At 40.1% G+C, this 21,897-nt stretch overlaps 1 protein-coding gene across 1 annotated transcript in view; it reads right to left on the bottom strand.

Annotated features, from left to right (window-relative positions):
* The window catches only part of ISX (intestine specific homeobox), a 43,539-nt gene extending 22,105 nt beyond the window's left edge, over positions 1–21,434 (bottom strand). The window contains exons 1-3 of the mRNA XM_077469174.1: positions 20,127–21,434; positions 13,389–13,598; positions 5,930–6,081 (exon numbers count right to left, since the gene is read on the bottom strand). Of these exons, the coding sequence (XP_077325300.1) occupies positions 5,930–6,081; positions 13,389–13,598; positions 20,127–20,319 (555 nt within the window). The 5' untranslated portion in view covers positions 20,320–21,434. The remainder of the gene's footprint in view (positions 1–5,929; positions 6,082–13,388; positions 13,599–20,126) is intronic.
* Between the last annotated feature and the right edge of the window lie 463 nt (positions 21,435–21,897).

Here is a 21,897-nt window from a genome sequence, read left to right as displayed (position 1 = left end):
ACACATATGTGTTGATTAGCGCAAGGTTTATTTCTTATTTATAGAAGGATATACAGTGCCTTGCGAAAGTATTCGGCCCCCTTGAACCTTTCAACTTTTTGCCACATTTCAGGCTTCAAACATAAAGATATAAAATTTTAATTTTTTGTGAAGATTTACCAACAAGTGGGACACAATTGTGATGTGGAACGAAATCTATTGGATATTTTAAAAAATATAAAAAACTGAAAAGTGGTGCGTGCAAAATTATTCGGCCCCTTTACTTTCAGTGCAGCAAACTCACTCCAGAAGTTCAGCGAGGATCTCTGAATGATCCAATGTTGTCCTAAATGACTGATGGTGATAAATAGAATCCACCTGTGTGTAATCAAGTCTCTGTATAAATGCACCTGCTCTGTGATAGTCTCAGGGTTCTGTTGAAAGCGCAGAGAGCATCATGAAGACCAAGGAACACACCAGGCAGGTAATACTGTTGTGGAGAAGTTTAAAGCTGGATTTGGATACAAAAAGATTTCCCAAGCTTTAAACATCCCAAGGAGCACTGTGCAAGCGATCTTTTTGAAATGGAAGGAGTATCAGACCACTGCAAATCTACCAAGACCTGGCCGTCCCTCTAAACTTTCAGCTCAGACAAGGAGAAGACTGATCAGAGATGCAGCCAAGAGGCCCATGATCACTCTGGATGAACTGCAGAGAACTACAGCTGAGGTGGGAGAGTCTGTCCATAGGACAACAATCAGTCATACACTGCACAAATCTGACCTTTATGGAAGAGTGGCAAGAAGAAAGCCATTTCTCAAAGATATCCATAAAAAGTCTCATCTAAAGTTTGCTACTTTCCTTATTTTTCATGTCCTCAGACTATGGCCACTTTAAGGTCTGACTTTAAGGTATTATCAGATCTCTGCAGAGAGATCACTGCTTCCACAACAGAAAGAGGGTCTCTCTCAACAGCATGCTGGCAGGGCACAGGTTTTTCTATTTAAGCTGTGGCTGCTTTAATTGTTTCCCTGAATTTAGTCTTACAACAGCTTCAAAATCCTCACACCATTCATGCGATTTATCATGGCAATAATAAATGCCCTTAAGTGTGCAAAAGAAAAAAAATTGATTTTTTTTTTTTTTTTTAAGACCACGAGACATGGAAAATAATTGAGAGATTTACACAGGAATTAGCCCTGAAATTTCATATAAATCAATATAATGAATGATTAATATTGCCTCATATCATTTATACATGTTTTTATTAGATTTGGTGGATGTTGAAATGAATTTATAGCCTTCATGTCTGGACTTCAGTGAAATATTTACGCAGCGGCACTGTGACTTTCATTGGAGAGTTCTGGTGCCGTGCCATTTTGATAAAGCAATAATCGAGAGGGAAGCATACAAAGGATATCGTTCTTTTATATAATATTGTCAGGAGTGGAATAGGAAAGATCAGGAAATCTGATCTTGAGCCCCTATTTAGGGCCTGTTTCCTGAAGGCCACATGTCACATTTTGATACTTTTCATGTGGCCCTTGGGACCCTAGAAAGTCCATAGTTCCTGATCCAATGTCTCTTATTTTCTTTTGCAGCAAGCCTTCAGTCTCTCGCCAAGGGCCACATGGGCAGAAAAAAAATAATACTTTTAGAAGTATACATTTTTTTTTTGGCCAAGGTGTCCATGTGCATGGTGGCATTTAGATGTATATTACAGAGCACTGTTTAAAGGCATAAACAAAATGCCCCAAACGTGCATTCAGAGAGAAGTGCACTGGCATAATCTATACACATGCGCACAGAAACACGCATAAACACGTGCTCAATTTCAGTCTACTGGCAATAAAAAATCAATATTCTAACCACTAGAAGGAAATTACGTGCCAATGCGCATCAACACGCGTGCATATGTGCATCAAAATGAGTAAGGGCACACCAATGCCCATGTGCGTGCACCTGTAACATCTCCCCAGTCTCCGATCATTGTTTCTGCTAGTTTGTTCACAGTCTTGATACTCCTTTCTAACATTACATATACCATTATGTGAAACCCTTTGGTATTGTCAGAAGCCGCAGTTGAGGGCACTTACGTTTGCCCCAAAAGCCCGCTATTGATTGAGCAAAGATTTGTGTGCATTCACCTTGTTAAAAGTATACTCAATGACATTCGGCAACATCTGTTGGTGCATGCAAAAAAAGCCCTCTGTTACATTTATCCTATTTATCAAAGGATTAATGTTAACATCCCTGCACACTCACGTGAAATTCACTGAACACATTTAGGGCACTTTCCCAACGGTGCATTGGGGGCGTCAGCAGCTTTTAACCCCCGCTAGCGGCTGAAAAAGGGGTAAAAGTGCCCGCAAAGCTGCAGGCGCTTTTTACTTTTTACTTTAGAAGCAGTGTACACAGCCCCGAAAAGAGACATAGGATGACAATAAGCCATACACTCAATAGAGTTGGGCTGTATGGCAGAATGGCAAGAAGAAAGCTAGTACTTCCAGCAAAGAACAAAATGGCACGTTTTGAGTTTGCAAAAAGGCATGTATGGAGGAAGGTGCTCTGGTCTGATGAGACTAAAATTTAACTTTTTGGACATCAAAGAAAACGCTATGTCTGGCGCAAACCCAACACATCACATCACCCAAAGAACACCATCCCCACAGTGAAACATGGTGGTGGCAGCATCATGCTGTGGGGATGTTTTTCAGCAGTCGGGACTGGGAAATTGGTCAGAGTTGAGAGAAAGATGGATGATGCTAAATACAGGTGGGGGGCGAATACTTTTATACTTTTGCGAGGCAATGTATGTTCCCATTTTCTACATATTTTTGAGGAGTCATTAGTAAGGTTTAACAAACTGGATAGAATCTTTTTTTTTACATTTTTAAGTTTGTAACATTTTTGTTACATATTTGCTGGTTCTCTCATAGCTTTGATGTGAGGCAGGATATATTGTGCAGTCCAGTGAGACCAATTTAATTGGCATTAGGTTACTATGGCATTTACTCTAATAGAGCGGGTAGTCTGCCTCACTCTAAACTAGGGTTGAACCAATACTAGTATCGGTATCAGTACCGATACCGAGTATTTGCACAAGTATCGGTACTCGTGCAAATTCACTGATACCCAAAACCAATCATTGGGTCTCCCCTGTGTTAAAGAAGTCTGGTAATTGGAGCTGTCAAAAAAAAAAAAAAAGCTGCAGCCATGAAACACTAAAATAAAAAGAAACATTGTTTTTTTTTGTATATTTCTGTTTCTTCATCTGCAGATCAAAGGGATGAACAACTGTTCCTCTGTTTAACCCCTTAATAACCCTTAATTTACTCTAATCAGCCTTAATTAACTCCCTATTCTCCTCCATTTAATTATTGTTTTCCTGCTTTTTTCTTTTTTTCACGCCTATTTTATAAACGGTAAACAATTAAAACTTTTTTTTGTTTGCTTTATTAGTGAATATTTTTACATATATTTAGACATTTCACATTGAAAAAGTGCTAAATTAAAAAGAAAATCGATTTATTTAATTTGTAATGAAGTTAAAACAAAACTGTTGCGGTAGGTATCGGTAATTGGTATAGACGAGTACTTATAAAAAAGTATCGGTACTTCTACTCATTGTAAAAAAAAAATGGTATTGGTGCATCCCTACTCTAAACCCTCTGATGAAGTCCTGCCAACACAACGTAACGCATACAGGGGGAGGAGTCACATATGATGTCACCCGCGGCCATCTCTCTAGTTTCAAACATTCTAAATGCCATTACACCTGCACTCCATTCTTTGTCACAATAAACGTATGAAAAGGAGACCACTAGATCTCTTTTTATGTTTATATATGTACCCCGTGGCATGATCGATCCATATCATTGCTGGACTGCTTGGAAGTTGATGCCCCATGGTGGTCGATACATGCTGTATGACCTTTTCAGGTCGAATGTTTGAGGTGAGAGGCTAGGATTGTCTGTGGTGGACGGGCTTCATTCACCCTTATCACTGTCTCGTCTGTCATCGGGCACTGTGTACACAGATGAGGATCATCTCTCACATTGGGACTGTGCTTTCTTTTGGACTTTTACTTATTGTTCATGTTGCGCTGCACTAATTTTCTTATTTATTACTTTCAATGCTTTTTTGGCTTATCCTTGTAGTGTTCATCTGGCAATTATCATTTTTATTTTCACTTCATATCTGCACTGAATATTTATTGCTATTTTTTTAATCAAATTCCATTCACAGCCTGGGTGAATGCTTAACTGCGGTGGAGAAAAGTTTCCTGTCCTATGCTATGTGGCAGAGCTGTATGAATCTCAGGATTGGATGAACAGAAACACAGATACTTTAGTTCCCAAAAAGTGTTTTTGCTGTATGTGGTAGCACGCAATAAAAAGGTTTTGCTGTATGTATAGTGCTATGATTAGTGTTTATGTTTTTTTACATGGTCATTCTGCATTCTAATGAGGAGAACATCTTTTCTGGGGATATTAAGCCAAAGCAAACCAAAGCAAAGAAGAAGTTTAATATTAATGAGAGCAAGTCTGGTGACACGTGGGCATAGACTCAAGTAAATGTATATTGGCATGTGGATTGATGCATGCAGACGCCAGTGCACGTGGTGATTTCATTTAACAAGTTTGAGCATATTTTAGCATTTATGAGCACATTTATTTTATATATTTGCCCATTTGTGAAACAAGATTAAACTATATTATATATTTTGTTTTTGATTGATACCTCATAAGGATTGAAGCAATTAAGAGCACATCTGGCTGGAGAGGGGGAAGAAGGAGAATAATTGATGGATGAATGCATACTGCAATGTACTAGTTTGGTAAGGGTATTTTGGCATATGGATCTGGGAAGTGCTTTACATTGGGTGATGTACAATGGATATTGGCACATATATGTGAGCACTTTACTATAAGAGATATTGATTGCATGGTGTATGTGGACATATTAAAGAGAACACACCATACACATTTGCCTTGGAACATATGAGATTTATTTAACCCTGACTGGTGCTGGGTCAAATCTTCCAGTGAGAGTCTAAAATAACTACAAGAGTGTAATGCCCCGTACACAGGATTGGAAATTCCGCCAGCAAAAGTTGGATGTAAGGTTTTGGTCGGAAATTCCGACCATGTGTATGCTCCATCGGATTTTTGCTGGCGGAATTCCCGCCAGCAAAAGATTGAAAGCAGGTTCTCTATTTTTCCAACGGAAAAAATTTCGATCGGAAATTCCGATTATCTGTACCAATTCTGACGTGCAAAATTCCTACGTATGCTTGGAAACAATTCAACGCATGCTCGGAAGCATTGAACTTCATTTTCTGGGCTCGTCGTAGTGCTGTACGTCACCGCGTTCTTGACGGTCGAAATTTCAGAGAAGTTTTGTGTGACCGTGTGTATGCAAGCCAAGCTTGAGCGGAATTCCATGGGAAAAAGCATCCAAGATTTTTCAGACGAAAACTCAGATCGTGTGTTCGTGGCATTACATGTTGGTGAAAAAAAGAAGATTGCTATTGGATTATCGAAGCGCTGGCCCTATCTGTACGTATTTCAACTGTATGCATTTAGCTGTCACCACTAGTTCACATGTCACATCAATAATAATAAGAATACAATGACTGCCTATATTGTAAAAGCAAAATGGAGAGCTTGTGCGGTATATGTACTTTCTGGTGCATTGCTGTTCATTCTGAATGGCATCCTAATGCAAATTTACAGGGAAAGAAATGCACCTGCCCTTCACGCATCGCAGTGCAAGTGCATTTCGATTTATTAAGTGCACATTCAAAGTGAACATATAAAAAAAACGTGCTAAGGTGTAAATACAGCCTTGTACATTATCATTGGAGTCTCCATATTAACTCCAAAGTTCCTAGTATATCTACTGCTTGCAAAAATATAAATAAAGTATTTGTATCCCTTGACCGTACCTGCACTCTGGTTTCTGGAAGTTTAATCTTTGCAGCCAGCTTGTCCCTCATCTGGACATCAGGATAATGTGTCACATGGAAGATCCTCTCCAGTTCTTGCACTTGCTCTATGCTGAAAGTGGTTCTGACCCGTTTTTTGTTCTTACAGCTATCTGCAAGAAAAGATGCACATAATTAATATGTATATTGTTGCTGATACATCCTATAATGACACTTTTTTTTTTTTTTACTCATATAATGTGTTCAGTCACATTTTTTGCTTTGATCTTATGTTGTTTGTCATTGTGTTGATATATACCCTAAATTGTAAGTTTTGATTTTAATGCATGCATTTACTTGCTCCTTAATGTGTGCGTATTAATTTATTTTAGATGAAAGGGACCCTTTCGATTTTATAAAGATCATGAACAAAGGTTGCTACAATAGGGTGTTTATATTCATCTCTCCAGTGGCCTGTGTTGTCTACCTTCCCTCCATTCAAGCGTTACAGCCCCTATGAGGCTATATGGTATTCAACATATCCGGAAGGGTCAGGTGGCTGTGTCCTCCACCAATTGCCATGGTTGCATCTCCTGTCAACACAACCACCCAACACTTGCCGAATTGTTGAATGATGAAAAGTCTAAGCCCTTGTACACAGGGTCGGATATTCCGACGGAATGTGTCCTATCGGACCAATTTGTCGGATATTCCGACTGTGTGTGGTCTGCATCGGACTGTTTCCGTCTGAATATCCGACGGACCAAGTTTTCCAACTCTGCCGGTAAAATTTTCCAACAAAATGCTCCTATCGGACATACTCCGATCATGTGTAGCCTACTCTGAGGGACAAAGTGCCATGCATGCTCAGATCAAATTCCTAGACCAAAGCTATTGGCTACTAGCCTGAACGTAGTCCCGTCCTAACGAAATAACGTCATCACGTTACGTACAATCGGATTTTCCGACAACTTAGTCCGACCGTGTGTATGCAACATCACTTCTGGACCTCTTCTGGAATTAATCCGTCGGAATTACTCCGACGGATTTGGTTGTCGGAATCTCCGACCGTGTGTACAAGGGCTTAGAGCTTGTTCATACATGTGACTAACATAGCTGCTCCTCTAAAAAGTGATCCACAATTAATTGCTTTTCAGAGGGCATTTGACAGGCAGTCAGGAGGTGATATGTTGCCTCCTAACAACTTGTTTCAAACCTCAAAATGTCGCACAATGATGCCACAACCGGGTGCAATTTATACAGTTCCAGGGCGGTTGTGTCGTCGCTATTTACAATTTAATGGGTCGCATTTGTTGACGGCACCACTGACTGAAAGCAACAATCATTAAATTCTTGTTGGGGCATGTGTACAGCCCTGAGTGTTTGAATGCTCTTGATCAGGTGGGTGGGCAAAAAGCTGTAAAACTGTGGCCCAAAAGCAGTGGCATGGGGAGAGGGGGCTGACCGGGGCTTTAGTCCCAAGTGGGCCTCCCAAAAGTCCAGGTCTCAGTAACAGTGACACAGTTATTAGCCCTGTGTCCCAAGGCCTGGGGTTGGCAGGGAACTTGGGTCTATTGGCCGCCTGCCCTGGGGACGCTTTCGGCCGATCCGGGACGGGTGCATGCTGGGCGGGCTACCAGTCTGAAGGTAAGGGGGTAGGTCATCTATCTCTTACCTGGTGTTCTGTCAAAATAGCCAATTCATCAAGATCTCCAATCACGTCACTTCCAGTTACTGTAAACCATCAATGATCTGCCATTTTGACACAACAGTGGGTAACGAGGAAAAAGTTGTCGCTGCGGAGGCGGCCATTTTGTTGGTTAGTATCGTAGAGGACTAACAGTATCCACTCATAATACTGTGTACAGTTACAGCAAGTCTTCGAAATCTCCAATTACTGATGGTTTACTGTAACTGGAAGGGACGTAATTGGAGATCTTGATGAATTGGTTATTTTGACAGCACGACTGAGTGACATGCAATGACCTACCTCCTGAACCGTCTCCTATGATGAACGTCACACTGGTCCAATGCTAGTGTTCTTTCATAAACTCCAACCTATCAAAAACTCCAACTGCTTGTATTGCACATGCGCAAGCATGGGCACGAGAAGGGCTTTCTTCTGCACGTCGCATTGCGACATAAAAGCCATCAACTACACAACTCCTCTTGCCCCACACTGCGCCTGCGTAACACGTGGAAATCATTCCATCAAATTCTCCAACTGTTATGGCAGCAGTGCGCATAACACTAACATCCCCTGTCACAGCTCCCGACCGTCTCACACATTAATCCAAGGAAATACATGGACAGTTAAGCAAAAATACATACGAGATTCAAAGCAATCAACATGATGAACTGGGAAGATAATGTACGGGAAAATGTATTTTCAGAACTATGTTCACACATACTATACACACATTGCTCTGTACATTATCTTGCCATTTCAGGTGATGTGAGTCTTTCCGCGCAATCTGAACGTAAAATTGTCATGTAAAAGGCATCAAATAGACCAACTGCTCTCACCGCCAGAGCGCACCTGAGGCATCAAATAGACCAACTGCTCTCACCGCCGCAGCGTGCCTGAGCCATCAAATAGACCAACTGCTCTAACCACCGCAACGCGCCTAAGGTATCAAACAGACCAACTGCTCTCACTGCCGCAACGCGCCTGAGGCATCAAATAGACCAACTGCTCTCACTGCCGCAGCGTGCCTGAGGCATCAAATAGACCAACTGCTCTCACCGCCGCAGCGCGCCTAAGGCATCAAATAGACCAACTGCTCTCACCACCGCAGCGTGCCTGAGGCATCAAATAGACCAACTGCTCACACCCCCGCAGCGCACCTGAAGCTTCGAATAGGCCAACTGCTCTCACCGCCGCAGAGCACCTGAGGCATCAAATAGGCCAACTGCTCTCACCGCCACAGCGCGACTGAGGCATCAAATAGACCAACTTCTCTCACCCCTGCAGTGCGCCTGAGGCATCAAATAGGCCAATTTAATTTTTAGCAGTATATGTGCTCTTTTGCAGGAAACCTTATTCTCATTCTTTGTTAAAACTTGACAAGGTCGCTTTAGAGCAACTCTGTTGCTACATACCAAAACTGTAACATTTATCTACCCCAGAACTGTGCTTTGGATCATCTCTTAACCTCCCTGGCGGTACGATTATTTTGGATTTTAGGTGCTGAAAGTGGTACCATTATTTTGCATGAAAATTTGGCGTTTTATATTGTAGTCCTGCAATTCTTAGCAATAACTCACTTAAATCTGTCCAAACCAGAGTCTAGTAGACATCCCGGGTATGATAACGTTTGAAAAAGGAAATCATAAATTATAATATAATAAATAATTATAAATAATTGTACCAAATAATAATATAACAATAATAAAAAATATTCAATAATGTAATCAAAACAAAAACACTGAAATTTGCTCAGTTGCAGAATTGTCACTGTCATTACTTTTCAGTGTTTGATGACGGATCTCCCCACAAATTGCTATCGATCAATTCTGCGAGTGATTCCAATTTATTATCGCTGTTTTCTAGCTGGTCTAAAATCATTTTTGGTTGCTATGGACAATCTCCAGTTTCCAGGCATAAAGAACAGTTTTTATATTATAAAACTACATGCAGGACACTGGGCAGACCACTAGGGACAAAGAGGATGTGAAATAATTACATACAGCAATGTAATCTGTAAGATTACATTATACTGTATGTATACTGTGTGTTTCACTTTTTGAATTTGGCGCCGATCTCCATCCCCGTGCGTCGCAACGCTCGCAGGGAACGGAGATCGGCGATGTGATGAATCGAGCCAGACACGGGGGGACATCGCTGGATCCAGGGGAGAAGGTAAGTAAGCGTCCTCCTGGATCCAGCGATGCGGTCCCGAGTCTGGCTCCGGGTTACCGCTTTTGGCCTAACAATTCCACCCCGAGCCAGACTCGGGAATACCGTCAGGTGGGTTAAGCATCTGACAATTTTCTGGGTGTGTCGGACACCTAATCACTCACAGCAAGTTGTTCTTTCACCCACCAGAAACCCATCACTATAGGACACAGTATGGATGTAGCAGCCTGTAGGTAAAACCACAAAGCACAGCAAAGAGACCAGACAACACTTTCAGAACTAACAATTAGTAGCAGCTGCCACACCTCTGAAAGAGAATGAAGTCATCTGAATAGAGCAGAGGGTTGGAAGGGAGAGGAGTCGCTGCTCTGACTTATTCATTTGTGTGAAGATTTCAGCTTCAGCTATTGACCTCTGGGTATAACAGAATTTTTTCAGGAGCACTGTTAAGAATAGCCTGGTAAACAAGAAAACTCTTAAAGCTGAGTTCCACCCTGAATTATTTTTTTTTGTAAATCACAGACTTTTAATCCTATAAAGAAACATTTGGGGGAATTTTTTTTTTTATATACTTACCAGAAGAGCCCTGTTGCTATGTATTGCTCCTAATCTGCCACTTCCTGGTCAGCGGAGCTCCTCGTTACTTCCTCCCTCGTCTGTGCTCCTGGGAAATGTGAGTCATCATTTCCCAGGAGTCTGTGGGCAGTACTGTGAGCAAACAATTTCCTGTCAAGAAATAACGCTAATTAAGGCGATTACCATAACAACGGGGCCCATTGTTATGGCAACTTTCAAAACAATTGGCGCTACAGCTGCCAAAAACATTGCGCATGCGCAAGACCGATAACCAGCATGCACCTCTCCATCGGTAAACCAGGAAGAGATTGCGATTGGGCTTCACATGCCCACAATCATCATGGCAACTGCCAGAAGAGGATTTAATAAGTTGTGAGTATAAAATAAATATATTATCAACATCCACTAGCAAACATATAATATCGTTCTTTATGTTAATAATGCATTATGCTCGGATACCTGAAAAAATAAATGTGGCCGTAACTCCGCTTTAAATAGAAAAAAATAGAATTGCGCTAAATTGGGATATACACGGCAGTTTCATTAGATCATGTTCCAGAGATACACATATAATGGGAAGATTTTAATATTATTCACATAGAATTATAAATGTCTTGACAAGTACAATAATGAAAATTAAGATCCTTAAGAATAGTGAGGATCAGTGGCAGGATACAAGGGCTCTTAGAGTGGCTGTTGAGCTAAGCAGATCATTATTTGTTATAATGAGGTGATTTAAGGGAGTGGATGACTGTGAGCTTTACATCAGACAACAGACTTCTTATTGTATCAGGGACATCTGGGTAACCAAGGTTTGCCATTACTGCCGTAGACCAACTCTGTCAATCAGTGCTAATTAATTATTCGTCTTACACGGAGCAGAATGTTAGGACAATACTGGGGGGTGCATCGTCCACCACACTGGCTTCAGTAATACTACACCAAATAAAATGAAACAAGGGGCTACATGCACTTTTTGCCTTGGGGGCAGAAGAAAGAAAAACATGTGTGGTGAGATCTCTTCTCCAGGCCTTTTGCATATGGACATTTTGAGGCACAGGCAGAGCCAGGCATACGAATCTTGACATTTTCCAATTGCCAGGAATCCTCAGGTAGCATGGACAGCTGCCCACTGAGGCGAATGATTGTACAAGCTTGTACTTCTATAAACATCAATGCTTTTTATTCATCAAAGTTTACCTGTGCATGTGCGTATGACATATTCCCCAAATGCAAAACTTCTGTAGGCGAGCCCTAGGCCCAAAGTACCCAGTCAGGGGACGATCACACACTGTGTTTGATCATTTTGAATTGTCTTGTATTATTATTTACAGGTCTGTGGTAATAAGTGTTGACAATTCTTGAAGGCATTGATATAAGGCAATATACTGTAAGTGTTATCAGGCTTTGGCCTGTATGAGGATAGCTTCCACTGGAGAGGATTAACTGCATTAGGATGGCAATGAAATGCTGTCATGGAGAGCCCACATTCCTATTTTGTTTACTGGGTAGTCCCCTTGCTGCAGGCGTAGTCCCTATCCTGACCCTTCTTGCCAGGAACCCTTCCCTGCGCTAATCTCTTTTCATAGCCAGCGGCTATCTGACCCTGACCTACCACTCACTATGGGCGTGCCCAAATAACGCAGGAGACCCTATTTCAGTGATGGCCAACCTTGGCACCCCAGATGTTTTGGAACTACATTTCCCATGATGCTCATCTACACTGCAGAGTCAATGAGCATCATGGGAAATGTAGTTCCAAAACATCTGGGGTGCCAAGGTTCGTCATCACTGTCCTATTTATAGGGCCCTTAATCAAGATGGTCCCTGAGATCTTGAGAGACTGCAGCGTCCAATCAGACAGCTATCTTCTTTGAGACACTGATGGAATCCATAATAGGATCCCTTATCAGACTCCTCTCCATCTGTGATAATGGCACAGTGACACCTATAGGTTGGAGATAAACTTACACCCACCTACACGCGGGTAAGTATCAGTTTACAAGCATGAACAGCCAATCTTCTTTTTAAGTGGCTGTATACACCACCTGCAGCTCTCTGGGCTGCAGGAAAATGCTAGGATTTAATGCCAGACCCTGCCTGCTCCTCCTAATGTTCTTGTTTATGAGGCCTTAATGATACACAGTGCTTTAGCAAACTAAATGTCATTCAGTTAAGGTTTACATCTACCTTAAATTTTATGTGTCGCCACTTAAAAAGGTTGAAAACCACCAGAGCACTTACTGAAATTATATGAGAGTGTATTTTTAATAAATCTCTCTACGTTTCTTCTAAAAGCTGAAGTCTCCTGAGTTCTTCTCTCTTCACATCAGCAAAATTTGCCATCTCTGACTCCAAGCTTTCCAAATGACATTATATTGTGTAGTAGCTGTATGGAATATTGTATAAACGATCCAGAGTCCTATCCTCTACTGTAAAGTTGCATTGACACAGGTTGCATTGCATGAACGTGAGACATATCACGCAAAATCTCAGTGGGAATTCGTGCACTGAAGCCAATAATTGAAAGAAAATTTGAAGACATTATTTTTCCAAGCAGGAAATCGTAAGCGTAAACTTCGAATATGACATTTTAATAACGCCACTTCTTGCATAAGCGTCGATGTAATATTTACCCGGCTCGCAAAAAAATTAAATGTTCTTTTCAAACGTATTGACGGAATGCGTAACACAAGCAGAAAAAGCTACAACTGAAGCTCAATGTTGCAGTTTAAGCCGTTTCTAATTAAAACCGTACCAAACTGTTTGCCGGTGAACACAAAATAGTATAAGAAGCTGTTACAGGTGACGTATCAGGAAAATTGAATTTATTAAAACGGAAATTAAAACACTTGTGTGCCTTGAAAGTGATTTTAGAAAACATTGCAAAATTATATTATAATAATAACAAATATTATTATTATATTTATAGCATTTATTATGATAACAAATGAAATATGAAAATGCTAAAATTGAAAAATGCTATTTTTATTTAATTAATATTATTGTATTTTTTGCAGTTAAAGAAAGCGTAGTAATACTTACAGGGGGGGCTGTTTCCTTCGGTATCGCTGATCTCCCCTTCCTCATGTGAGTCTGATACAGAATCACTGCCTGATTTATCCAAGTCTGACTTCAGAGGCTTTACATCACTTTCCAAGCATCTTGACCATGACCTTGGGCAATTTTCATTCTTCAGACCCATGCCGTTATCTGCATTTGAATCCTGTTGGGGTAGCGCACTTAAAATGCGGCCTAAAATGGGACAATGCGTTCAGGCATTTTTGGTGTCAAAATGGACTTAACAATTACATGTCCAGTATCTTATAACTTCTATTCATTAATGTCTTTATCCAGAATTCACCTTGTTTTCACCAAAGATTCACCAATTTATCGAACTGAATCTTATTTGAAAAAAAATGGCGAATCTTAGGTAAAAGTTGTGTGAATTTTGGAATAAAACATTGATAAATAAACCTCTAAGATGTCTGTTTATCAGGTGTAGGTTGTATATGTACTTTCTACTGCCTATAGTAGGGAATAAGACCTGACAGATACAGGTTACTTCTCTTGATTCTGGCCAACACTCTCCCATTGTTGACATTGAAGCTGATTAACATGAAGGGGTTGATTTACTAAAGGCAAATAGACTTTGCAAGTGCAGTTGCTCCAGGACTTAAATGAGGTAAACCTTCACTTTGCAAAGAATAACCAATGACGTGCAAGGAAAATTAAAAAAACTGAATTTTTGCTTGCACATGCTTGGATGATGGAAGTCAGCAGAGCTTCTGCTTATTTACCAAGCTCTAGAGCAACTGCACTTTGCAAAGTGCATAGTCTATTTTCCTTTAGTAAATCTACCTGAAATGTAAGTCAAGTAATAAACCAATAAATAAATGCACAAAAGTAGAGAAAACACTATTGATCTCCCAGAAATCCAGCATGCTCCTAACTTCCTGTTTTAGCTGACAACACAATGGGCTTGATTTACTAAAGGCAAATAGACTGTGCACTTTGCAAAGTGCAATTTTCTTCTGTGAGTGCAGCTGCTCCAGAGCTTAGTAAATTAGGTAAGGCTTCACTTTGCAAAGAGTACCCAATCACGTGCAAAGAAAATAAAACAAATGCAAAGCAGAGGCAGAGTTTTGTCGGTGACAGCTGCTCCCACCATTTTCCATTTGGGTGCACAAGGACAGGATATGAAGGAAAATCTCCTCAATGGGGTCACAGAAAGAAATAAAAACTGGATAAATCTTTATACCTTTCCCTATTCCATTCAAAACTTTTTGGCTGTAGTTAGGCTTTAATACAAACTTTTAGGGACACTAACTCTCCATTCTCATCCTCACCATTATTCTGTACTATGCCTGGAAACATTACCCTTTCCGTAATACAGACTCTTTAATGAATTATACATTAATGTTAATATTTGCAACTGGATGCACTTATGTAAAGTACAGCTTTGTAGGTTTTTTTTTGCCTGAAAAAATTCATAAGGATATTGCCAGACAAATGAATCATTTAATAAGACGTAATAAAGACTACACTACATTACGGATGGAATTTAACGCCAGTTTAAGTGACTTGCCGAGTGGAGATGAAAATCTGATGTTTGCCCTCCGAAGTTTTAAATGGAGTCGGCATAAAAGTTTGTTAAAGGGCAACTAGTATGACAAATGACATTGCACAATACAATCTGGAGGCTTCCGGGAGCTAAATGTTGTTGCAATGATTCCAAAAGGCTGACATTTTCTTTTTTGAAGTGGAGAGGATGAGAGCATTGTCTGGCGGTTTGAGAAGAGAAACATGATTCCAGGGAGAAAATAGAGAAGAACCTCTGGTAGTAGATTGCTAAAATGTGTTATCATAGGTGAAAATGTGTGTTATGTTTAACCGCTTCCCGACCGCCTCACGCAGATATATTACGGCTGAAGGACATGTACAGGCAGAATTAGGTACCTGTACGTTGCCCTGTAAGAGGTGGGTTGCCGGCATGCACGCGCCTGCCGTGAGCTTCGTGAGCGTGACCATGGGTACCGTGGACTCGATGTCAGTGGGAATACCCACGATCGTCTCACGGAGAGGGAGAGCGGGGAAATGCTAATGTAAACAAGCATTTCTCCATTCTGCCTAGTGACACTGTCACTGATCATAGCTCCCTGTAATCGGGAGCGGTGATCAGTGTTGTGTCACACACAGGCCCCCCCACAGTTAGAATCACTCCCTAGGACACACTTAACCCCTACAGCGCCACCTAGTGGTTAACCCCTTCATTACCAGTCACATTTACACAGTAATCAATGTATTTTTAATTGCACTGATCGCTGTATAAATGTGAATGGTCCCAAAATTACACCAAAAGCGTCCGATCTGTCCACCATAATGTTGCAGTCAGGAAAACAATCTCTGATTGCCGCTATTACTAATAAAAAATAATTATTAATAAAAATACTATCCCCTATTTTGTAAACGCTATAACTTTTGAGCAAACCAATCAATACACGCTTATTGAGATTTATTTTTACCAAAAATATGTAGAAGAATACGTATCGGCCTAAACTGAGGAAAAAAATAAAATCTATATATTTTTTGGGGATATTTATTATAGCAGAAAGTAAAAAATAATGCGTTTTTTTCAAAATTGACGCAATTTTTTTGTTTATAGAGAAAAAAAATTAAAACACAGAGGTGATCAAATATCACCAAAAGAAAGCTCTATTTGTGAAAAAAAGGACGTCATTTTGTTTCGGAGCCACGTTGCACAACCGCGCAATTGTCAGTTAAAGTTACGCAGTGCCGAATTGCAAAAAGTAGTCTTTGGCCAGCCAAATGGTTAAAGAGGGATATCTGGGTATGGATATTTTATATACAGTTACGTTGGTCCAGTTTGAATGAATGTAACTATATAAATACCTTACCTGTCCGATGCCTCTAATAGATGGAAATCAGTGTAGCAGACAGTGGTCTATACTTACATCTGGGTCTTGTGCTGAGCAGCCCACCTGATGCATTCTAAACACAGAAGGTCAGCCACTGAGCACTGGCACAATTTAGAGAACGCTTTGCATTTTCTGAATAAATACAAAGTGTTTTCTGATTGGACAAGGATTGAGAGTATGACATCACTGTCCTACCTCTTCACCTTGTCCAGTCAGAGACTATTTTGCAATAATTCAGAAAATGCACAGCATTCTATGAATGGCACCCATGCTGTGTTTGAACTGTGTGTGAACTTCCGGTGACTCTCCAGCAGCAATAATTGAAGATTTAGAAGAGTTGGCTGTTTTAATAGAACACTGGCAGTGTATACACTACGGTTCATGATGAGTTGGCTGTTTTGACAGAACACTGGGTAAGGAGGAAATAAAGTTGACTAACAATGTCCACTCATTATAATGTGTACCGTAGTGTATACACTGCCAGTGTTCTGTGAAAACAGCCAACTTGCCGAAATCTCCAATTATTTCTGCTGGAGATTCACCAGAAGTGACGTGCTTGGAGATTTTGTCGATTTGGAGTTTTCGACAGAACACCGGCCACTCAGTATGGGACCTGCAAGCTAGAGGAGATCACTGGAATAGCGGTGTATATTACTAGGTCATTTCCAGCTTCACGGGGCGTTTGGGTGTTTCCCCCAAAATAAGAACTATTGTGATTTTTCAGGAGGGCTGCAATATAAGCCCTATTATTTCGTCAAATGCCTTCATTACAGCGCCACTTGGCACTCAACTGACCACCCGCTGCTCTCCTACTCTTCTCCCGGCTGTCAGCGGGGGATCTCGGCCCCTCCATCTGCAGTGCTCAGAGCAGGGAAGAGAGCTCCGGCGGGTCATGTAACAAAGTTATTTGGCACAATCATATTACAGAAACAAACACATTGTACATTATGTAATACTGTAATAGAGTGCATTATAGGATTTTACAACCACTTTAACGCATAATGCTAAATGCTAATGACTCCTGAGCTGATAGACAGGGAGAGAGAGGGGGAGAGAAGACAAGGGGGCACAGGAATGGGCAAATACACATTACATAATAAGACCTACCCAAAAAATAAGCCCTACTGTGTCTTTTGTTGCCAAAATTATTATAAGAACCAGTCTTATTTTTGGGGAAACATGGTACATAATTACATTGGTCCAAGCTGAACCAATGTAACTATATATTTCACCCCAAATTCATCTGTAAGGACCTTTAAGGATCTTTAAAGAGGAAGTAAACCCTGATGGGTTTACTTCCTCTTTTTTTCCCTGCAAAGGTAAAGCATAATGGACTACTATGCATCGCATAGTAGCTCATTATGTGTCACTTACCTGACACAGGAGCCAGCGAAGTCGCCGCTGATCCCTGTAGTCCGCCGCGTCCATCTTGCTGGTGGCGTCTCGCAGCTCCGACCAATGACAGCGGCGAAGCCGCGATGACGTCACTCCCGCGCATGCGCACGGGAGTCGCGCCTCGCAGCTCCGCCGCTGTCATACGGCGAGGCCGCGATGACGTCACTCCCGCGCATGCGCACGGGAGTCGACAAATTTGGCAAATCCATTCTTGGACTTGCCGCATTTAGTGCGCATGCGCGCCGCTGTCTACGGCGCATGCGCCGTAGACAGCGGTGCCCATTTTCGGGCAAATATCTCCTAAACCATATAGGTTTAGGAGATATTACTTGGACCTACAGGTAAGCCTTAATCTAGGCTTACCTGTAGGTCAAAGTTGTTTGGAAGGGTTTACTTCCATTTTAAGCTTATGTTTTTTTTTTGTTTTTTTTTTGCTGCTGTGAAGCTTTCTCTTCTTTTTTTTTCGTCCCACAGACACAGCGGGAGGAAGGGGTAATCTCTCCAAAGTGAGGAAATTCCCTCTCAGACAATTGGTGATAGAGCAGTTGTTCCTTTTGGAAGAGTTGTCATCGTCCTCACCTTCTGTTCCTGTGACAACTCTAAAATTTTGGAATTCCCTTCACTGTACTGGAGACAATGGTTACCAGGGCAAGTAAAGAGGGGGAATCTCCCTAGTGGGGACAGCAAAAAAATAAAAAAAATCGGACAGTGAGTATAACACTTAAATCCTATACAAAGCTAAAAGAAAGCTTTGGCTTTACATAGTCTTTAACTACTCATGGATTTTGAACCCAAGAGGTATGTCCTAAAAAAACGTTAACAAAGTTTTCATCCCAGGTTCACACTTGTGCGATGCGGCAATCAGCCCCATTCCAGTGCGGGCTCCCACATCGCATCTCACCCACAGGCAGTTTACACTGCTCTCTGCGAACCGCTTCAGGTGTCAATGTAAAGGCAGTGTATACAAGCCCATAAAATTTAGTTTTGTTAAAAAAAAAAAAAAAGGCCTTTGCAAATTGACAAATTTTCATGAAAGCTAACATACAGGGGGATACGTTTATACCAGCAAAGAGTTCTAATAATGTGCAAATATTTCAAATTTTGCATGAAATTAATATACTGTTTTCCCCTGAATATTATGAAAATTGCTATAACTGGGTTGCCTGTCTTTAACTTTTACCTGACGTACATTGTATAAAATCAAGCTGTATTTTTAAGGAATAGGTCAAATTGCAGGGCAGATTGCAGTGAGAGCACCTGTAAAGCTAGATACACATGTTACAATCGAACTGTACAACCAATGTACAATCTTGTTTAGATTTACCAACAACTGTGCAGTGCCGTTGCCTACCTATACAATCAAAAAATGAAAACTGAAGCTCCGTATCACTGCTAAAAGTTCCAGATACAACTTTATTCCAGTAAGGGTCAGGGGTGCAATCCACACAGTAAACATGTTTCAGGTGTCCTAAAAGAAAACACCCCCCTCAGTGCTTGAGATAGTAGACAATGTATATAGACTAGATGTTAACTGGACCAATAATGGATTCTATGCCCAGGCCCTGTTAGCAGCTGGGTTGGCATTTTGTTTAAAACTTTTTTAAATATTACACTGCAAGCCAATAAAACTGCAGAGATCCTCTTGGGTGTAGAAGCTGTTTGGCTGAGAAACAGATCACCTACATTGACAGCATTATATTAAGATTGCATAGTAAAACCAATAAGATAAACTATTGGGGCCAGTGGTATTTTCCACTTTACTTAATTACCTTAAACAATCAGTTGGTGTGGGGTTGATTTCTAACTTCAGCTTGTTCAGTTAAGCTTTGACAAAAAAAAAATGGAAGCTGATTTCTATGCAGAGTTGCACAAGGTTTTTGCACTCTCCAGTTTTGCTAAATCAACCCCTTTATGTCTAGTTAGGTAGGTCATTGTACTACATATTAGTTGGTAAAGCAATTGTACAGTTAGACTGCAATAAGTGTGGTTAGTACTAAAATACGAACTTCAGTCTCTTATTAAATGACCACAAAGTATTAAGAAATTCCTAGCATGAAGCCAATTAGACCTTCCTATGTAAAAACATAACAGTCCCTATTGCCAGTTCAGTTCGGAAGCTGTCTTATATCGAATTCAAACATTTTTGATGTTTTCTGTTAAGGGCTAGAAAAAAAAGACAATACTTTATGTTTAAAGGAAATTATGTAAATGGTGGTAAAAGACAATTTTAATCTCATACAGAAAGTAACAGAACTAAAGATGAAAACGAAAACTTGCAACATATTGAATGCAGCTGATAAGTGAGGCTGTTTTGTTGCAAACTGGTCCTTCTGATTTCATGGACATTGGAATAAAGGAATTAATTTGCCCACTGAGTAAAAGTTATACCTTTGTCAATAACTATGCAATGATTTACCTCGGTTACATAAACTTGTGCGTACTTACTTACCAACAGTCCATATACAGGGCAAAGAGTTTGCGGTCACATCTTGCAAATCTTGACAAAAGTGATTCCTGTGTTCCATGCTACCATTTTCTTCAGACGTATGCTGACACCAAGGCTTCAGTATTTCCTCAATTGAATGAGACAAAAATGGTTTTGACCTCTTCTTGCAGTCTGAGAAGGCACTAAGATCCATCATTTGTGTTCCACAAAAATAAGAACCAAAAAACAAAAACTTGAGAGAAAGTTGAGTAAAGAGTTGTCCAATACAGAAGACTCCAAAAAAGCCCAGTCTATCTGCACCAAAGATTTTCGGCAGTAAGGTGAAGATGTTCTTCAAACAACACTTTTTTTTCAAAAAAGCTTCAAATCCAATTTGGAAGTTTTTAAAAGAAATCTGTTGATTCAAATCAAATCAAGTTTATTCCAGATAACGCCCAAGTGAAAGATCTGTCTTAGCAGATATTTTGTTTATATTATTTTTTAATTTCTGGGTGATAAAAGAGAAGTCGTCGTCTTCTTTACTGTTCTAGAAATGACTATCACAGCAACAATAGAGAAAGTCTGGAAGTTGGGTTGAATGAGCCTTTGAAGACCAATTCTTTGGGATCTTGCAGATTTTCTTTCAGTTCCAAACTAGCCACTCAAATATTTTTGTAATGTTTTTGAAAGATTTGAAATCTTTATGAAAAAAAAAAACATTCTTAGTTGGTCCTAAGTTTCAATCCTTTTTTTCTCATTGCTTATGCTGAAATGCATATTTCATGTAGCCAATCATTTTCTTGTTCCCTAAAAACAATGTTTTTTCCTTTTATTTTATTTTATTTTTTAAATCTATTTATACGGCTTATCAATCCTTTCTCTCTCCTTGTTGCCTATTTTTATTGTGCTTCACTCATGCAATGGTTTTGTTTTATGTTCTGCTGCTAAGTTTATACTTTTATCATATTTATATGCTTGTGTTTTATGTTGTTTTAGGTCAGTTTCTCTTGTCTGTAGCCCTAGATAGGTCCCTTTTGTGAAATGATTTTAAATTCTCTCTTTAGCAGTTACTTTTTCTCTTTCTGTACTTGCGTCTGTGATTATGCCTGCTATGCCTATTGGCTCTTCTCTCCAGCCTGTCTCTATTTCTCCGTTAAGTTATATGGGGTTTCTTCATTCTGTTTTTTGCCCTCTCTACACTCCTAATTTTCTAATTTCTTCAGTCCTTGTACCTGTAGCTGGTCCTTTATTCATTAGTCTTTGTCTGATTCCTCCATACTCTGTCTCCTCCAGCTGTGCCAATGTATTGCTTTGTGTTTCCTTATCTCCTACAATTTTATTGACAAACCCCTCCTTATTTTCTTATTGCTAGGACTATCTTGTGCAGTTATAATCCTTACTACAGCCAGAGATTACTTTGTAACTAGAATGTGTAGAGATTGCCTTGTAACTAGAATGTTTATATGCATTATATCATTAACCCTGTCTGCTCTTGAAAGATATCAGTGCAAAACTCCATTTTGGAAGCAGTCCTTTATTATTAAAGCTGAAAAGGCAGGTGGAAAAAAAGAAAGCAGTAATGCATGTATTAAAACATAAAATAAAATAAAACATTTTTTCCAATAGATGCAAACCGAGTGGCATTGCTAAAACACATAAATTGATTACAAATTATTTAAAAAGAATCATTATTTTACACTATTAATGGAATACTTGTTTTTATCCATTGTAGTGCTCCTGATCTACAGTCTCTTTGCAGCCACTTCCTGTCTACACAAGCAGTTAGGGCCCTTTC

This window comes from Lithobates pipiens, unplaced genomic scaffold (genome assembly GCF_037356315.1).
Source record: "Lithobates pipiens isolate NorthernLeopardFrog02 unplaced genomic scaffold, aLitPip1_a1.2 Scaffold_8, whole genome shotgun sequence".
NCBI classification, from domain to species: Eukaryota; Metazoa; Chordata; class Amphibia; order Anura; family Ranidae; genus Lithobates; species Lithobates pipiens.
The sequence above is the reverse complement of the archived record's forward strand: the minus strand, read 5'-3'. Positions and strand labels throughout refer to the sequence as shown.